We start from the raw sequence: 18,495 nt of genomic DNA, 5'->3' as shown, positions 1-18,495 counted from the left end.
ACAGTTTGAGGCCCACCCAGAGAAGTAGTGACCCAGAACTGCCTGTATTTGCTTCCCCCTTCCAAAGTGGCAACTAGGCCAGAGTTCCACAGAGGAGTTAGTGGTCTTTGCTGCAGAGATCGCAGCACACAAGGCAGCCCTAGGTCTCCATTGGCCTTGTGTAGACCCTTCCGGGAGCTCTGCGACCACATTTGGCCTTCTAACTTGGGAGAAATCAGGATTCTGGAACAGGCCCAGAGGACAGCAAAAATCCTGCCTGCAGAGTGTGAGAATGGCGGACTAGAGGCGTGTTAGAGAAAATGAGGCTGATCTGCCTAAAACAGCAAGAGGGGTGGGGTGGGGTAGGAACTTAATTCAGGCATGGGATAAGAGGCCTGAGTCCAATTATTGTCATGTTTCAAGAGCAGGTATTAAGAAGCAATCATTCTAATTTGTCACTAGATAGGTCAGGTAAGGAAGGAATTTTATCACAGGTATGAGGCTTGGCCTTCCCTGTGGTTTCTGTAAAGGAGATCCTGCCTCTTCCCCTATGAGGAAATCTGATAAAGACCAGACATGGAGACCCTGACTGAGTCTCAAAATACTTTCAAGTTCCCTTAGCCCCAATAAACTCCAGCTTGCCTGGCCTTTGGGAGCCCATGTTACTTTTTGAGGAGCATAGGAACTCATATTCAGTGCTCAAGAACAAGGGAGATTGCCTTTGGAGGAGACAGAAATCCTGGGAGCTAGAAACACACATAGGCATGGATAGTTGCTTTGGAAAACGTGTGCTTTTTATCGTGGTCTAGCAGGTTACGTGCCTACCCCTCAAAGAATTTGATCGTTCAGAACACTAAGTGCATCATCTCCCTGTGCATCGTCATTCTGTGCTCCAGGAGTTTGAAGGCAGCGGGGCTGAGCCTTGTCTTTGGGTCTTTCCTCCGGTTGTAGTCCTGAGCCACTGTCACCAGAACACTTGAGACTGGAAGAGTCACTTACCTCATTCACGCCACACTCAGATCCTGCTTCCTGGCCACAGTCTTCCTCCGTGGGGCCGTTTGAACATCCTCAGGTGGGCTCACACATTCCAGCAGTGTCGCCAAGGCCCAAAGGGGCTGCTCTGCTCACCCTGGTTTAAGGAACGAATATCACTGAACATCTGGATCGTTCTTGCAAACCCAACTCTTTTTGTGGATATCTTGTTTGCCTTTCTACTCATTTTTGGGAGCGTGGGAGTCTCAAGGCCGAGAAATTCCAAGTGGCAGGTGACGCCTAAATACAGATGGGGTGCCCTCTCCTTCTGTCGACATCCCCCCTCAGCATCCATGAGTGCCCACCCACCATCACCCCACGTAAGTATTGGGTCTGTGTGGTCATGGACTCTGGGGGTGGAAGGTCAGGGGTTGCGGCATCTGCCTGGAAGACACTCCCTGGGGGCAGTCTGTTGAGGTGAAGACCTGGGTTCTAAGAAGGAGAAAAATCTAAGACAACAAGCATAGGAAAATGGATGGTGTTTGCTACAGCCTGAGAGAGAGCAGGGATTTCAGTTTAAGAGATGGAATGAACAAGAATCTCCACTGCGGGGCCATTGTGTTTGTTTACTTTTGCAGCACGCCTTGGGAACTGTGCTGGGGGAGAGGAGCTGTGTTGTGAGCTGTCTCAGGTTCCATCAATAGGTCAAGCTGCCCACACTGGAGAGGCTGCCTGTAAAATCTCAGCTCGGGAGAAGAATTTGCCTCCGTGTTTCCTCTCCTTGTACTCAACGGGAATTGCGCTCAGTGCAAGCTTGGGTAAGAAATAAGTGCCCCCTGTTCATTGTGAATGCCCAGGCTGTTAGACAAAAATAGCACACAGGAAACAGTATTGCAAAAGGTCAATTCTTCTAGAAAGGAAGGGACAACACGCCATCTATCTGAAATTTTAATGAGTGGATTCTGGCCTCTGACCCCACACCATTACCTAACAATCCCGTATTGAATGCCATGTCGGCTTCCATTTCCTGTGAATGAGGAGGCAGAGTTCCCATCCGAAGGCAGACCATCTGCCGGAGGCCAGCTTAGCGCCCTGCCTTGCTGGCTGCGGCTGATGGACGTGAAGTTTTTATGGATGGAGTGGCAGCCAGGCCCATGCTTCACAGCCACAGTGAATCAGAAGGCTGGGAAGGCAGGACTTGGGGCTAGAGTTTTCTATTTCTCTTTCTACAATGAGTGTCTGGTTCCATTCAAACACCAAAGACAGTCTTGGGGCACATTTGGCCTTTTGGAGACGGCTCTGCCAACTTCTGCTTCAAAAGAAGATAAGTTTATTATTATTATTTCTTGCAGTAGAGAGCAACAGCAGAGTACTAAACAGCAAAAAGAAACCAATATTAAGTGAGTGTATAAAGCCCCCCAGCACACATGAACAATCCCTTTCTGTGATCAGTGGTTTGGGCTAATGGCTGAGTCCGTCCTAAAGCCATTTATGTCCTGGTGACCTCAAAGGAAATAACTTCCAAGCCCTTTGCTTGGTGTTTCTGATCTTCTACAGAACAGCAGGATTACATAAACCTGTCCTTCTGGATCTTTCTCAGCAGAGCCCAAATGTAAAAGGCCAAAGGATGGATGTCTTTACTGAGTACCTTGGGGAGCAGGTGGGTGGGAAGTCTTTCGCATCAGGTCCTCGGGGCTAATACCTCTCGAGAGGTATGGCTTAGCCTACACTAAGAGGGAAGGTTGGAACCCAGGGCCAAAAAAACATAGGCTGCACCAAAGACAGGAGGTCTGAGACTGGGTTCTTCACTGTGTGGCTGCAGGAAAGCCAGTTGGCACAACTGTACATTGAAGTGATAGGATGTAGGTGGCATCCTCTATCACAGATCATAAAGACCATACGTCATGCATAATAATGTAGTAATCAAACCTAGTTATCACGCACACACTGCCCAGTCACGATGTTTTGCTGGGTTGTGCTCCAAGACTGAAAAGCCTGTCAGGCGTGGCCGTGCACACCTTTAACCCCAGCACTTGCAAGGCAGAGGTAAGCAGATCCTGGTGAGTTCAAGGCCAGTGTGGTCTATATAGTGAGTTCCAGGACAGCCGTGAGGCTGTACAGCGAAACACCATCACAACAGAACAAAAATACAAAACAGCCTTTGAAGGTGAGAAGTATTTCTCTACAGCTTGATTTCCCAAGTCCCTAATGGAACATTATCAGTTCCGAATGAACACAAGGACGTACACACAAGGTTGATTTCAAATGGTGCCTGTTCCTGGGCCTTGTTTCCAACTTGAGCATGAAGTAGCTCACTTTGTAAGGTCCTGTGTCATATGTGAAGTGAGAGACTGTAGCGCGCTGCAGTCACACCTGATGGAGATGTATAATCAACTCCTGAGATGGCTAAGGCCTGACCTATGCTATGATCACGCAATGATTATCAGCTGCCTGCATATGCGTGAACCTATGGGGAGTGCCCACCTGGCAGTTCGGGGTTGGCAGTCCATGCCTACTTGAGGACTGGGAGAGGTTTGCCCGGAGAGAGAGGAGAGGAAGGAGAGAGAGGGGAAGAGAGAGAGAAAGTGAATAAAGTCCTGGAATAAACTGCAGTGAGAAGAGCTCCGGTGGTCGCGTCATCCTTGCGGGACGAGGGTGGCCGTGACAAGAGACCACCATGGACCGCTGTTGGTGGGAGGCAGCTGGTAAGTAAGTTGGGTTTCCAGGAGAGAGTAAGGAACCCAGCCCTCACCAACCCCATTTCTCTCGTGCTGGGCAACTGTTCCAGCACAGGGGAGCTTGTAGGATCAGAACACAATCTCTGGGGTTGGCCTGAACCTCAGCTGCTGTATAATCTTGCTGGAGCTTGGAAAACTGCCAGGTTCTGAGTTCGCTGGCCTGGATTGGGATGGCATCCTCTTGAGTCCTTATAATTCTAAGAAGTACCCGGGTTAGGAACCACAGTGGCTACCATTCTCTAGATGTCTTGCCTCTTCTGTCTGCCTGGCTCCTGCTGCTTCTCACATAGCTCTCAGGAGGAAAAAACTGTCAGGCTTAAGATGGGGTTACGGCTAGAGCTCTGAGGTGAAGCGAGCCCCTTTATCCCTTTGTTGGCACTTGCCTAGCTGTGCTCTGGGGGAGCAGCTCATCCTGAAGACATAAGGGGATGCCTGGCAATTGGCATTTTCTCTTCCCTGACCAGCCTTGCCCACCATCGATTTGTGTGTGGGGGGGGAGGAGTGGGAGCAGAATCTCACTTTATAGCCCAGGCTGACCCAGAACTCACGGTGTAGCTCCTTGTGTTAGCCTCAAACGTGAAATAATCCTCCTGTGTCAGGCCCCCAAATGTTAGGATTCGGGGAACAAATCGCTAAGCGTGGCTGGAGTCTGAATCTCTAACCAGCTTCTTAAGATCAGTGAAGTTGGAAGGTATCTGGACCTTTTCCTGGGTCTAGACGACCGAAAGGAAACTTTGGCCAATCTATCAGCGTCAAAAACAGTATTACACCAAAAGCACCGTGCCTAAGCGCCTGGTGCTGTAAATTCAATCTTATTCCTCAGGTGTGAGGTGCGGGTTTGGGGCCTTGGGACCCAGCAGCCAGAATCTGCCTGGCTGTGCACTACATCCCAGACCTCGCATCTCGCCGGTTCCCGGCTAGCAAGCAGCTAACAGCCCAGTCATCCTTTCCAGCCTCAGTCTGGAAAGCTGGACCCCGCCGCCGCGTGTGCTCTTGGCTGCCTGCGCCCAGGCCCCGTGGCCACATCATCCTGAGGCTGGGAAGTGTGCGTTCCCGCGCCGTCGCCGCCACGGAGCCGGGTCTACGCGGGCGGCCCGTACTCGGTGTCCGGGGACGTTCTGCATCCAGCCGCCCCCGGGAGTGGGCGGGACCGGGGCGGGCAGGGACCCCGGAGCGGTCTCTAGGACCCGCGGGACGCCGCTGGCGGGCGGGGTGCGGGGGAGACGCTAATTTGTTCCGTGGTAATGAGAACGGCGACTGCTGGCCGCGGAACCATTGCTCAGGCCCGCCCTCAGATCGCTGGTCCCCGGCGCCAACTCGGACAGGCTGCTCATTTATTGCAACGGTCAAGGGCGGCTCGTGCCAGAGTAGCGCGCGCGCGCACGCACACACACGGGGAGGGGAGAAAGTTTTTTTTTGAAAAATGAAAGGCTAGACTCTCAGCTCCGCGGCCGGGGCGCTGCGTGAGGGGGTCGCGGCAGACTCAGGGCAGTAGGACTTCCCCCGGCTCTGCGCCCGCGTGGGATGCTGCAGCGCTGGCTGCTGGGCCCCCGAAGCAGCTGCACGCCAGGCCGGCGACAATGGCAGAGCGCCCGCCGAGGCGCGCGCCCCCCGCCCGCGCCCTCCTGCTGGCCCTGGCCGGGGCCCTGCTGGCGCCCCGTACGGCCCGAGGTAAGTCACCCGTGCAGGCGGCTGCCCGCGCGTCCTCTTCCCGCCACCTGGACCCCGTCTGGGGTCTCCGCGTGCCACCGCCGCGGGGAGAGGAGACGCACCGGGGCGCATCTGCGGAACCCCCGGCTCGCGTTCTCAGCGCCTGGACACCCGTCCCCTGCCAGGTGCCCTCTCCGGGGGTTGGGGATGTGTGTGCGGAGAAGACACTTGACTTAGGGTCTTGGAACAGCTAGTGTCTGGATGAAATGGCACAGCCTTCCGTCTTGGAGTGAGATTTGTTCCCAAGGCTCTTTCACTGTCTTGACAGTTACACGTGTCGCCTGAGAGGGTGTGCGTAGGGTAGTTTTACTGATCCGGTGGGTTAGCGAGTTCCCCCACCCAGCGTTAGAGTCAACCCCCCACGAGGTTTTCTTTCCACCGCCGCCTTGACACAGCTGAGGGACGCACGGGGCCACGCAGATGATCCCCCCTCCTGCCCCGCAAACAAGCACACACAGGTGTGTACCTGCAGCGGTCTTTACTTTTTTTGTTTTAACTGACTTCCTCTCCCACGTCGTCCCTAACGGATCTCCCGCTTCACGCCCAAACTGTCAGTAGCGATCAAACTTTAGCAGAACTCTTCCGTCCCTCTTACTCATCCTTGGTGATAAATAATCGCTTACATCAAGACCTCGTGTAGAGCGAGAACCCACTTCGGAGTTAAACGAAAGTGCATACATTAAAGGCGTTTTTTACAGACTTGTATTTTCCTGAGTTGAAGCTTCTTAAAGTCCGGGCACCTGTGGAGCCTGTTTGCATAATGAGAACTCACAGCAGGTGCCTTTTTAAAATTCGGGAGCTTCCCTGGTCACCATCGCTGCTGGCTCCCTTCTGCCGCTAGGGGCGCTGTTCACCACTGAATAATTCGCGTTGGCCTCAGACTCAGGTTTTTGTGATTCTATGTAACAGGCATTTGGTTTTCAGCTGCTAGCCCTCCGTCGTTCACTGTTTCCAACACGAAACGTTTTATTTCCCAGTTGTCACTGTTACCCTCCACCCCAGCGTGTCTGCCATAATGTCACCAAATCTGAGCTCCCACAAATATAAATAATGTAAATTATACAGTTATAGAGACCAACATGGCAAACTGGTGATTAAATTAAACGATTGCACAATCAAGGTAGTACCAGTGAGAAAGGCAACAAGACCGAAGACTAGAGAACTCTGGGACCTGCAGATGAAAACTGAAGTCAAAGGTGTTTCTGAGAGAGTTTTGTACAAATTGATTCCTTTGAAGGTTTTACAGCAACTGTACTTTAGAAACATGTAAACTAAGTTTCAAAGTATGCCTGAGGTGGGCCTGAACTTGGCACATGCTTCACACACATAAACAGAAGTCCGAGCACAGCTGATATTTTTTAGAGGCAAATGTTTATTAAATAAAACTAATAGTGTGGAATTATTGGGGGGGTGTTATTACTTCATGGCTGCAGCTTTGGTAGACAGAGCCCTGCGTTGGGATAGAGACAGCTTCAGCAAAGTTTTTAAGGCCAACACACTTTTAGTGGCTTTAAGTATTGTGGTTTAATATTCCAAGTTCACGGCATGTTTACACTTGGAGTCTCAGGATCAAATCTCAACCCATGCCCCAAACTGTGTCACGGAAGATGTTTAAGATGTAAACACATGAAACATTTATTCATGTTGGCAGAAGACAGGGATCATTGCTTGTTGAGGGCTGAGCATATCCTGAATCTGACTGTATCCTCGTTCATTGCCATGAGCTCCAGCACAGCTCAGCCCAAACAAGTCCAAAACAGAGTCCTGGATCCCAAGTCCTCTTCTCATAGCAACCTTTCCCGCTGCACTGATATCTGCTGCCTTCTCCCGATGCCTCGTGCTGACATCGCCCCTGAGCCCCCCTTTCACAATAAGCCACCAACTACAAGGGTGAATTTCCCTCTCTGCTCCTTCTATTTCTTACATCTTCCCATCCAGCTGCCGACATCATTCTGCCCCTCTGTAGCTTACTTGCATCACAGCAGCCATGGAGTTGTAGGCTTGCTGTTCCTCTTGTCCTCACGTGGGGTGTTCTCACTGTCACCAATGTGAATACAGTCCGTTGTGGAATAACCTTTTTTGGAATACTGTGAAGATGTGTTTTTTGCCCAAGTGCCTCTGATTTGTCTAATAAAGAGCTGAATAGCCAATAACTAGGCAGGAAGAGGTTAGGCGGGACTTCCGGGCAGAGAGAAAAGGAGAGGAGGAATAGAGGCAAGGAGGGAGATGCCAGGAGACAAAGAGAAGAAACCGAAGGTGCGTGATGGGAGAGAGGCAAGGGCACGTGATAGAATATAGATTGAAATAAATGGGCTACTTTAAGTTATAAGAGCTAGTTAGGAACAAGCCTAAGCTACAGGCTGAGCTTTCATAACCAATAAGAAGTTTGAGTCAGTATTGACGGGACTGAGAAAGACTCATTACAGCAGTCCATCCTGAATCAGATCATGTGAGTTTCCTTTCCTGGGTGATATTGCCTTGAATCCTCATGTTGCTTTTGTGTTCTTCTATGTGTATGAGAGTTTGTGGGGGGTGCATGTAGGGGACAGAAGACAGTCTCCAGTGTCAATCCTCAAGTACCACTCACAGTGTCTCTCACTGGCTGGAATGCATCAAGTAGTGGGACTGGTTGACCAGTAAGCCCTAGGGATCTACCCAAAGCTGCTCTTAGCCATGGGATTACAAGTATACACCATCAAGCTGAACTTTTTGTGTGGATTTTGGGAATTGAACTCACGTCCTCATGGTTGCACAGCAAGCAATTTCCCGATTGAGCTGTCTCCCCAGTCCCACGAACTGGTTATCCTTTAGAGACATGATATCCTTACCCAAGAGCCTGGGAAGTTCTCTCATATCCCTTCCATATTGCCTCATTTCTTTTCTGAGCACATAGCTTTTTCTTCCTTCCTTTAAAAAAATATTATATACATGTTCTAGAAATTTCTGAGAAAGATTATTTGGATGGTACACATTTTTAAAAATATTTTATATGTATGGATATTTTGCTTGCATGTATGTTTGCACTATGTGTATGCTTTGTGTCGTGTTCTGTAGAGGCAAGAAGAGGGCACCAGATACCTTGGAACTGGATTCAATAGCCATTTGTGAGCTGTGGTATAGGTGCTGGGAATAGAACCTGAGTCCACTGGAAGAGCAGCCAGTGCTCTTAACTGCTGAGCCATCTCTTTAGGCCAAGATAGTTCCTTGATAACTTGTGAATGTATGAAGGCTGCTTTTAGTTGCAAATAACAGAAACTATTGTTGCAGCAGTTTTTTTTTCCTTGCATGAAAAGCCACTATGAGATGAACAGTGTAAGAGTGGTTTCACGGGTTTTACAGGCCAGTGCTATAATCAGGGGTACTGCTCATTCTTTGTATCTGCCATTCTTAGATGCTGGCTTCTGCATTTACATTCACTTCCTTTTGGTCTCGTGCTGGCTGCTGCATCTCTTATTCTTATATCTGCATTCTAAGCAGCAGTTGGGCAAAAAGAGGCAAAAGGTACAGACCTACAACTACCCTCCTCTTTCAGGAAAATAATATTTTTATAAGCCTTTTAGAAGATTCACAGCTCTCATTGGCGGTTTATGATCCAGGATGTTGTCGTGTGCACAGGACTCTGGAAGAGACAATATGCGCAGCTGTGCACACAGGCATGTCTAAAAATCCAGAGTTCTACTAGAAAGCTTGTGTCTACTGTACCCTTCACAAACACACACACACGAGTATATGTTTGCATGTATAAAATTATTGCCACACTTGACATACAGATATTTTCTTCCTTCCACAGATATTCAGCTTCTAGACCTTCCTTGTGGAAAATTTTATTTTTTAAAAAAGCAATGAGGCTAAATAATCTAAAGAAGCCGAACACATCTCTTCCCCATAAAAGATGATCTTTCTCTCTCCCCCTCTCTTTTTCTCTCTCTGTCTGTCTCTCACACATACATGCACACATACATATTCATTAGTGTGTATAAATATGATACAGTATATGTATATGTGTATATGCATACCTCTATATATATATGCAAGGGTAATGTCAACATTCCAGTCTCTCTTCTTTGTGTTTTCCATTCCATCCTCGATTACTAGCTTGATAGAGGTCATATGTCCTCGGTATTCAATAAGAAATTTCTTTTTTGCCTCTATATCCGCTACCACTTGAGAACATGAGAAACTTCTAAACATACTCATTGTTCATCTTTTAAATATATTTCTTTTTGCTATCCTCTGTTCTACCTGTGATTTTCACATTTTGTGTGGCGTGCTTTAGCGGTGTTCTTTCTGACAGTCATGCTGGGAGCTCAGCGTGACTGTCAGATTGGGATGCCAGGTTGTGAAGTTCTCCTTTGCTTTCTCGCATTATTTCTTCAGTGTTTCGTCTTCTTCCTTATCTTCCATTCTATACTTGATTCTATGGGGGGGGTGGGTGGCTCTGTAATTACCCCCATTCTGTTGAAAGATGTCTACTACCGTCTCATATCCAAGAGTTCTTTCTGCTACTTAAATTGCCTTCGTTTTATGATACTGGCCATGTCTTCTTGTCATGCGTACACGGTTTCTGTTAGCTCTCCAAATATGTTATTGGGTGGTAGGCACTCTTTGTTCACCTCAGGGTCACTGTGAATTTTGAGATGCTTTCTTTTCCGCCTTGGAAGAATCTCTTTCTTCAAACATCTGACTTTCAGCTCACTGTTGCCGTTTAATAATGGGATTCTGAGCTGGTTGGATGTTCTATGTGCTTCTGCAGATGGGTTTATTGATGAGGGAAGGAGGCTACATTTTATTGGGAGACCTCCACACAGTGTTTGTGCTGGCATAAGTGTGTTTTCCTTCGGGCCGATCAGTTTTTTGTTTTAAACAAACAAATAAATCCCCCTATCTAGTGCTGGAGGTTTTAGCCTGGCTCTACAAGGCCTTGTAGTACGACAGAACAGGGTTATGGGGATAGATATCATGTTCTCATCACTTTTGTTTCTACTTAATGTTTCTGTTTTTATTTCAGTCCCTCGTGAACCTTCCTCTCCAGGATCCAGGTTGTGATGGGGATGGGAGCACTTGCGAGCCCAGAAATTCTGTGCTGCTGTGTCTCCTGGATACGTTCTTGTGTCCTAGGATTGGGGAGGCAGGCAGCCACCATTCCAGCTTTGCAAAAAACTTGAAGTTTCGAATTCTCATTTTCCAGGCCCATGCTTTCCCTGAGAGGTGCACAGGGCCCCTTCCAGGGCTTTGCATGGCCTTCTTGCCTTTAATCACTTTCATATTCTCCAGGGAGGTCAGGATCACTTCCTCTCCACCTTCCTTACCTCCTTCCCCTCTTCCTTTCCCTCTGGAAAGGCGCTAGTGACATACAATAGTTACTTTTCTATTGCTATGGTAAAACAACATGACCAAAGCAATTTATAGAAAAAATGATCTATTGGGGCTTATAGTCCCTCAGGGTTAGAGTTTGCCATAGGATGGCAGAGCAAAGGCGCAAAGCATGGTGGCACGACCAGGAAGCTGGGGGCTCACATCTTGAATGGCAAAAATGAAGCCTAGACAACAAACTAGAAATGGTGGGAGTCTTTAAACTCTCAAATCCCATCCCCAGGAACATACACTCACCATCAAGGCCACACCTCCCAAGCCTACAGAGCAGTTCCACAAACTTGGGGCCAATGCTTTTTCATTCAAACCGCCCCAGGACAGGACCCGGCTGGTGCATCTTATCCCTAAGTTTCTGCCCAGAGCCACTCGTCTCCCAAAGCATGGTGTCTCTTCTTACTTTCAATAGTCTTCATTTCTTACGGTTATTGTTGTTGCTAGGATATCCATAGCTTTACGGTGGTTTCCGGAGAGACATGGGGCAGCACTGGGCCTCTGCCTTGCCCAGCTAGGAGCCAGCCACGCCTCTGCTACCACAGTTGCCATTCCCTTCCTCCCACCATCGCTTGGCTCCTTCCCTCCCTTCCTTGTGGAAACAAACATTAAATCCATTTTAACATGTTTTAAAACTTCCTTTTCAAAAAAAAAATCCATGAAAACTCAAAGTCAACGTATACCTAATTAGACAAATGCCACAGCTGTGGCAATTGCACGCAAAAATATTTTCAAGCACGGAAGCGCCGTCATTTAAAGAAGTTAAGTAGATTTCTTCCTGCCCTAGATGGTGCTGTAATGAGCTCATAACAGTTGCAAAAAAAAAAAAAAAAAGTTTTTGTATCAGAGTGTATTCTAGGAGCCTTTTAAAGAAGTGCTGTTTCCACCATGTCTCTTATTTCCAAAGATAGGTTTGAGAAGTGTTTCTGAGTGAGTTTGGAGGCACATGGCAAGCCCCGCAACCCTCAGCCTGCTCCGCATACAGCAGGGCTAAACAGCTCTGGATATCAGGACTGAGAAGTGAGGTGAACACAGTCTTGGTAGGTCTGCATTCCGCATAGCTGTTTCATTCTATATGTTCAATGAGTGTTACAAAACCCAGAGTTTTTATAGCAGCATGGAGATACCAAAAACCACTGAGGGCACCTGTGCCAGGCACTATGCCAAAATCTCATACAGCACTAGGGAGAGAATCCTGCAGCTTGTCCTGTTCCTGCCCTCTTCCCATAGCAGTGGACACCGGGGCTTCAGATGGCGTCCGAAGGCCACAGATGCAAGCCCATCTCTACGCTATCTCATGAGGAAAAGTAGGCCATACCCCAGCCACGGTAAACATCCTGTAATCTGTGTACTCTATCTTTGGCATAATACAATGCTCATGGCAGGGAGATTGGAAATCCGTCTGATTTTCAATAGAATTGGTAATGCAGATCAGAGATGCTGCTTTCCAATTCAAATGTGCGCTCGAGCCCTGTGCTTTCGGACAGACCGCTGTTTCAACCTTCCTACTTCCTGCAAGTCATTTTTCATCCTGTTTCCTTGGACTTTATTTAATGCCCAATATTCCTTGCCTTCAGTTGACAGATGAGGAGGAGAAGCTAAATAATTCAGCCTCATATTGATATTTTTTATCCTTTAAGCTCTTATGTCATCCCAAGGTTATACATTAAGAGCCCAGCTTCCTGGCAACTGTTTTAAAAATTGGGCAGCCTCCTTGGATACCTGGACCTTCGGCTTGCTTCTTGCCGAGGCTTTGACCTCCGTTACCCTTTAGATGGCCCTCTACAGAGGCTGGTGTCCCTGAGCAGAGTATGCTAAGCACCATTCAGCATTCAAACCCAAAACATTCTAATGTCATTTGGCAGTCAAGGCCAGAGAGGATTTAAACATATTCACTCATTCATTCTCTCTCTCTCTCTTTCTCTCTCTCTTTCTCTCTCTCTCTCTCTCTCTCTCTCTCTCTCACACACACACACACACACACACGTGTGTGTGTGGGGCAACTGTCTACGCTCACTTGAGCTCGGACGTGATCTGAGAACCTGCTTTTACTTGGTTTGTTTTGAATCCTCCATATCTAGGTAATATTATTGGAGCTTGCATTGGGATTTTGAATTGTCTTGTGATATATTCTTTTATAAGTAAATGCCTTAGTACTTGAATCTGTGTCTTCATGTAGAGCATGCAGGAGACATACAGAGGAGTGCAGGTGCGTTTGGAAGCCAGACGAGGGTGTCAGATCCCATGGAGCTGTAGTTACAGGCCATGTGAGCTCTCCAATGTGTGCTGGGAAATGAACTCCGGTCCTCTGCTTTGAAGCACTGAACCATCTCTCCAGCCAGTCTGTGGTTTAAAGGGTCATGGAGCAGGCATATCTTTAAGATATATATTGCTGGTTCCTTTCCTTGACATTGTGACAAAATGCTTGACAGAAGCAACTTGAAAGGGAGGGGCTCGTTCAGCTCATGGCTCCAAGAGACTTGGGGTATAGAAACACCAGACCATAAGCGAAGCGGTGGTGGCACATGCCTTAATCCATCACTTGAGAGGCAGAAACAAGTAAATCTCTACGTTTGAAGGTAGCCTGGTCTACAGAGTAAGTTCCACGACAACCAGGGCTATGCAGAGAAACCTGTCTCTTTTATATATATAAAAGAAAATCAGATCTCAGTGAATCGGGAGCAAAGAACTAGGTTGACCTTTGACCCTTGTCCCCCAACCCTGTGTCATCCAGTTGGGACCCATCTCAGAGGCTCTGCACCTCTGCAGACTGCTGGAGCCTACGTCTTCAAACACATGAACTCTGACCCTGCCTATAGGTGCGGGAGAGTTTCACATTCAAAAGGTAGCATCAAGTAAACATTTCAAAAGAAAGCAATTTTTCGGTCAATTTCAATATAATTTAGTATAGTGAGAAAAAGATGATTGAGAAAGAACTTAACATGGAGCAGAGGACCCGTTGTAAGTGACACATCTGTATTCTTACTCACTGGATTTTATTACACGTGATTCAGGATATCAAAACCTTAGAGGTCTAAAATGTTCAAGACGTGTGTGTGCTCCACGCCCGTTTCCCACCCAGTCACCCTTCTTCCTTGCTGAGTAGTTGGTGGGTCTTGAATATGCATTCCTCCAACCAGTCCCTGATGTGGATTTTGTATCTGAATGTTAGACTAACGGTTCCTTACCGCGCATGACATTCGCAGCCTTTGGGGTTCTGTAAGCTTCGGTGTACTTTCAGACTTCATTCTTGCTGGCATTTGGACTTGGCTCACTCTTTCTAATTGAACTGTAAATTCAGGCTGTAAACTCTGCTCTCCTCTGTTGACAAATACCTGTTTTCTCCAGCGTTTGACATCACCGTTGCTGGATCCTCCTCCTGTCTTCTTTCTGTAGAAGCCTGAGCTCTAGGGGACCTATTATGAATGAATTGCTGAGTTGTACAGTACGTTCATTTTCCACTTTAATATACTCTGTTAAATTGCTTTTCAAATTGGCTTCACAAAGGGAAAAAAATTCCTGCTTGGAGAGTTTTGATTACACAAAATTAGGCGTATTTGCTAGTTTCTAGCTTTTACATTTTGACAAGCTAGATGTGATATATTTTCATCTTTGAACTGACATTTTCATGACTATAAGATGGTCTCAGACTAGTTTTGTTTAGACGTTTTCTCTGACTAGTTTATTGTTATTTATCTCTTATTCAGGTTTCCATAGTCTTTATTTTTCTTCATTCATGTTACATAGCAAGTAAGGTTACAGAAAATTTAAGAAATGGACTGAAAACAGAATAAAACGAAAAATGATGCACAATTCTTGTACCCCCCAAAAGACAATCACTGTTCCAGCATTTTATGTGTTTTTATTATAGAACTGAGAATTGGAGTCATATTGTAGATATTATTCTGTAGCTTGCCTGCTTCCTTGCTTGTTTCCTTGCTTGCTTCCTTCCTTCCTTCATTCCTTCATTCATTCTTTCCTTTCTTCCTCCCTCCTTCCCTTTCTTCCTTCCTTCATTCTTTCCTTCCTTCCTCCCTCCTTCCCTCCCTTTCTTCCTTCCTTCATTTTGGGGGACGGGGAGGGACAATTAGTGAGTGGTTACTACCAGGAGTATGGGTCACTTACAAGAGCAGGAATAACTCAGAACAGCAGCCACATCACTGAAAAAGCCCACCCACCCTACCAGTGGAGAGCCACAGCCCCAGACCTGCAGCTTAACAGTCCCCAAATCTCTTCTCAGAGTTAAATTTCCTTACTGGGGTCCAGCTCTCTTGGCCACAGGCATCTCTCCTACTTGTCTACTCCTGCTCCAAAGCTGGGGAGGGACCTCTGCGAATCTTCTCATTTCTAATTTCTCAGACCTGTGACCTTTTGTTTACTTCTTGAGTCTCAGGAGTCCAGTCCCTCTTAGCGGGAACGTTTCAATTGGGAAGATGTTGCTATGCAACACTCTGCCCCTTCTCCAGCACCTAGCATCCTTTGCTTTCTTTCTCTTTTTAAAATAGTATTATTATTAATTCTTTGAGAATCTCATATTATTTCACCATATCGTCTCCCTTTCCCAGTTCCTCCCCTACCTACCCAACTTTGAGCGCTCTTTCTTCTCCTCTTCAGCTCTGAAAGTCCAATTTGTGTTACCTAACTACGTAGAGTTGTAGGGCCTGCCCTGGTCAACCTACCAGGAACCTTAACATTTTTTCCTGATGTCCTCTGCATATGTTCCCTGAGCCTTGGAGGGGGTGATATAGATGTCTGTCTATGGCTAAGTATTGGGTAACCATGCCACAGCGACAATCACTTGGCCTCAAGAACTTCGCCAGTGGTTCTGAGTATGCTAGACACTGCTAAAAAGTAGTTTCTTTTTAAGACTGGTTGAGGTTGATAATGACAGTAATCTGTCTTTGATGGGATCTGGGAAAATCAATCATTTATCTGTGATGTGTGTATGTGTGTGTGTGTGTACGCTTGTGCTTTTATAGCACAATTAATAAAAACCTAAAGATAGATATTGGGGTTCAACCTGAAGGTCAGAAAAGCAAAACAGCCAGCTACTGACTCTACCTCTATCTCAATCTGAGTTGGCGATCCTGCCTCTAGGAATCTCAGACTGAGACTGTCTGAGAGCTGTCTCCTCCCATTTTATATTCCTCTCTAGGGCTGGGATTAAAGGTGTGCACCACTACTGCCTGGTTTCTGTGGCAAAGTGGTGTGTTTACTGGGATTAAAGGTGTGTGTCACCACTGCCTGGTCTGTGGGGCTGTTTTACTCTCTGATCTTCAGGTAAGCTTGATTGATTAAAATACGAATGAAATATCACCACACGTGCTCATGTGCTCATATGCATGGATGTGCACGTGATAGCCCGAGGTCGATGTCAGGTATCTTTCTCAATTGTTCTCTACCAAGTTAAAGGGGTGTGTGTGTGTGTGTGTGTGTGTGTGTGTGTGTGCGCACGCATCTTGCCTGCATATGTCTGTGCACCATTTGCATGCCCAGAGACCAGAAGAGAGCATCAGATGCCCTGGGTCTGGAGCTACAGATGGTTGTGAACCACCCTGTCAGAGCTGGGAATCTAACTGTCTAGATGAGCAGACATTACTCTCTTCATGTATGTGTATGTGATGTGTTGAAGGTTGATGTATGCTGTGATACACATATGGAGTTCAAAGGGCAATTTTCCAGAGCCAGTTCTCTCTTTCCACTGTGGGGTCAGAGGGTCAAACTCAAGTTGTCAGGCTTACAGGGCCAAGGTTTACCTGCTGAGCCATTACGCTGGTCCTCTTAGTGATTTTTTTTTTAAGTTTGGTTTTTGAATATTTCCTTCTTTTCTGAACTCAAAAAGAGATTTTTAAAGATAATTTCTCCTAAATGTTAACTTTTGCTATTGACTTATAACTGAAATATATTTTCTATTTGTTGTATGAAATCAGCATCTATTTTTGTGCACATCTAAATAAGCCATAATCACAGTAACAGTTAGTGAGTCTGCTTCCTATTCTGGTCAGCACAGGAGGTCTGAGATCTTCCTTCCACAGTCTCCAGGGAGGTCTTAAGTGCTCAGGTTGGCCATATGGCTTGTTGCTTGAACAAAGTTCCTGAAAGAGGGATTTAAGGAGGAGATGTTCAGAAGAACAGAGATCCCACGTTGAGGTCTGCTAGCTAGGGCTCACCCTGAAAATACCACATCACAGGAAACCCCTCAGGGCTGGGAGAACAGAAATGACTGGAACCCCAAACCTCAAACAAAATAAAATTTTTTTCTATGTACTTGAGAATGTCATACACATATACAAAAAATACCACCATAGACCCCCCATTTTTTCCTCCAACTCCCCTCCAGCACATCCTCCTCCCAACTTGATGTCTCTTTTTTTTCTCTTGCTAACCCACTAAGTCCAGTTGGTACGGCCCAGTTTTGCATGGGTGTGGGACCATCCACTGGAGCGTGGGAAGCCTACCAGTGGCCACATCCTTGAAAAAGATTGACCCTCAATCTTCCAGAAGCTACCAAGTGCCAGTAGCTTCTCAGTCAGAGGTGGGACCTGGGGATCTTCTACCTATCTGCTCCGGAACTTTGCCTGACTTGTTCTTGTACAGGTCACCACAGCTACTGTGAGCCAATGAGTATAATAGCTGTGTTGGGTTCAGAGGGCAGCGTTTCCCCTGCCTCCTCCCCATCCTCCGGCTCTTCCGTTCTTTCTGCTTCCTCTTCCATTCAGACAAATTTAATAATCTCTTTCTTCTTTAGTCACTGCTCATAGTGTCGTCTACGAGGATGCCATGAGATGATGTATCCCTGCCCATACTAAACTCTTAGAAGACTTCATCTCTCCCATTCTTCCTTTCCTTTCAAAGCATCTTGATTGTTTATGAAGTTTTAGGGTTTTGTATGACTATGAGGATCTTCCTAGAGGGTTTGCATAATGTCCCATGCTGAGAGCTCAGTTAATTTGGCAGGGAATGAGCATTCTCATGACCTCAAGGCTGCTGTCATAGACACAGGCATTTCTAGTTACTCGTTCTGTATAATGATATTCAGAATACTTTGGATATCTTTCTCCCCAGAATGCCTTGCATAGCTCTGCAGGAGCTCTGTCTAGATGCCCCAAGCACTTTGGCTGTTGTGGTTTTAGGTCTTTAACTTTTGTTTGGGTTTCTTTAGAGATTTATTTTTAAGGTTTCTTTTTTCATTTGTTTGTTTATGCGTCTGTGAAAGTGTCTGCCACGTGAGTGCAGGGTACCCACAGAGGGCGGAAGAGGCCATTGGATCTGTCGAGCAGGAGTTGTGATCTGCCTGATGCAGGTGCTGGAAACTCAACTTCCATCTTCTGGGACCACTCTTGCATTCTGAGCCATCTCTCTAACTTCTAGATCTTTAGTATGGGGAAAAAACTACACAGAAGTAGATATATCTAGTAATCCCCTTATGTCTGTTACTCAACTTCTACAGGGGCCAGCTCAGGCTATTCTTGTTTTACATATGGATACGCTTCTTTTAACTTATTGTTGGGGTATTGATTTTGAACTCAGTGGTCTTGCATGTTTATTAACACTAGTAGAATGTGTATTTATTCAGTAGAAATCCTGTGAGAATGATCACAATTTGTCATGTTACGCTCCTCCTCAGCACCACCACTGCTGGCTAAGAAATTGGCAGCATACATGCACTGTGTCCTCTCCTCTCCTCTCCTCTCCTCTCCTCTCCTCTCCTCTCCTCTCCTCTCCTCTCCTC

The 18,495-nt window shown here is 46.8% G+C and overlaps 1 protein-coding gene across 1 annotated transcript in view; it reads left to right on the top strand.

The window, feature by feature from the left end:
* The first annotated feature begins 4,820 nt into the window (after positions 1 to 4,820).
* Positions 4,821 to 18,495, top strand: part of Adam12 (ADAM metallopeptidase domain 12) — a 312,949-nt gene continuing 299,274 nt past the window's right edge. The window contains exon 1 of the mRNA XM_050137344.1: positions 4,821 to 5,360. Coding sequence (XP_049993301.1) covers positions 5,270 to 5,360 — 91 coding nt within the window. The 5' untranslated portion in view covers positions 4,821 to 5,269. The remainder of the gene's footprint in view (positions 5,361 to 18,495) is intronic.

Source organism: Alexandromys fortis, unplaced genomic scaffold, assembly GCF_014885135.2.
Source record: "Alexandromys fortis isolate MF-2015 unplaced genomic scaffold, M_Fortis_MF-2015_v1.1 scaffold_3, whole genome shotgun sequence".
Lineage (NCBI taxonomy): Eukaryota > Metazoa > Chordata > Mammalia > Rodentia > Cricetidae > Alexandromys > Alexandromys fortis.
This window is presented reverse-complemented; position numbering and strand designations above follow the sequence as displayed.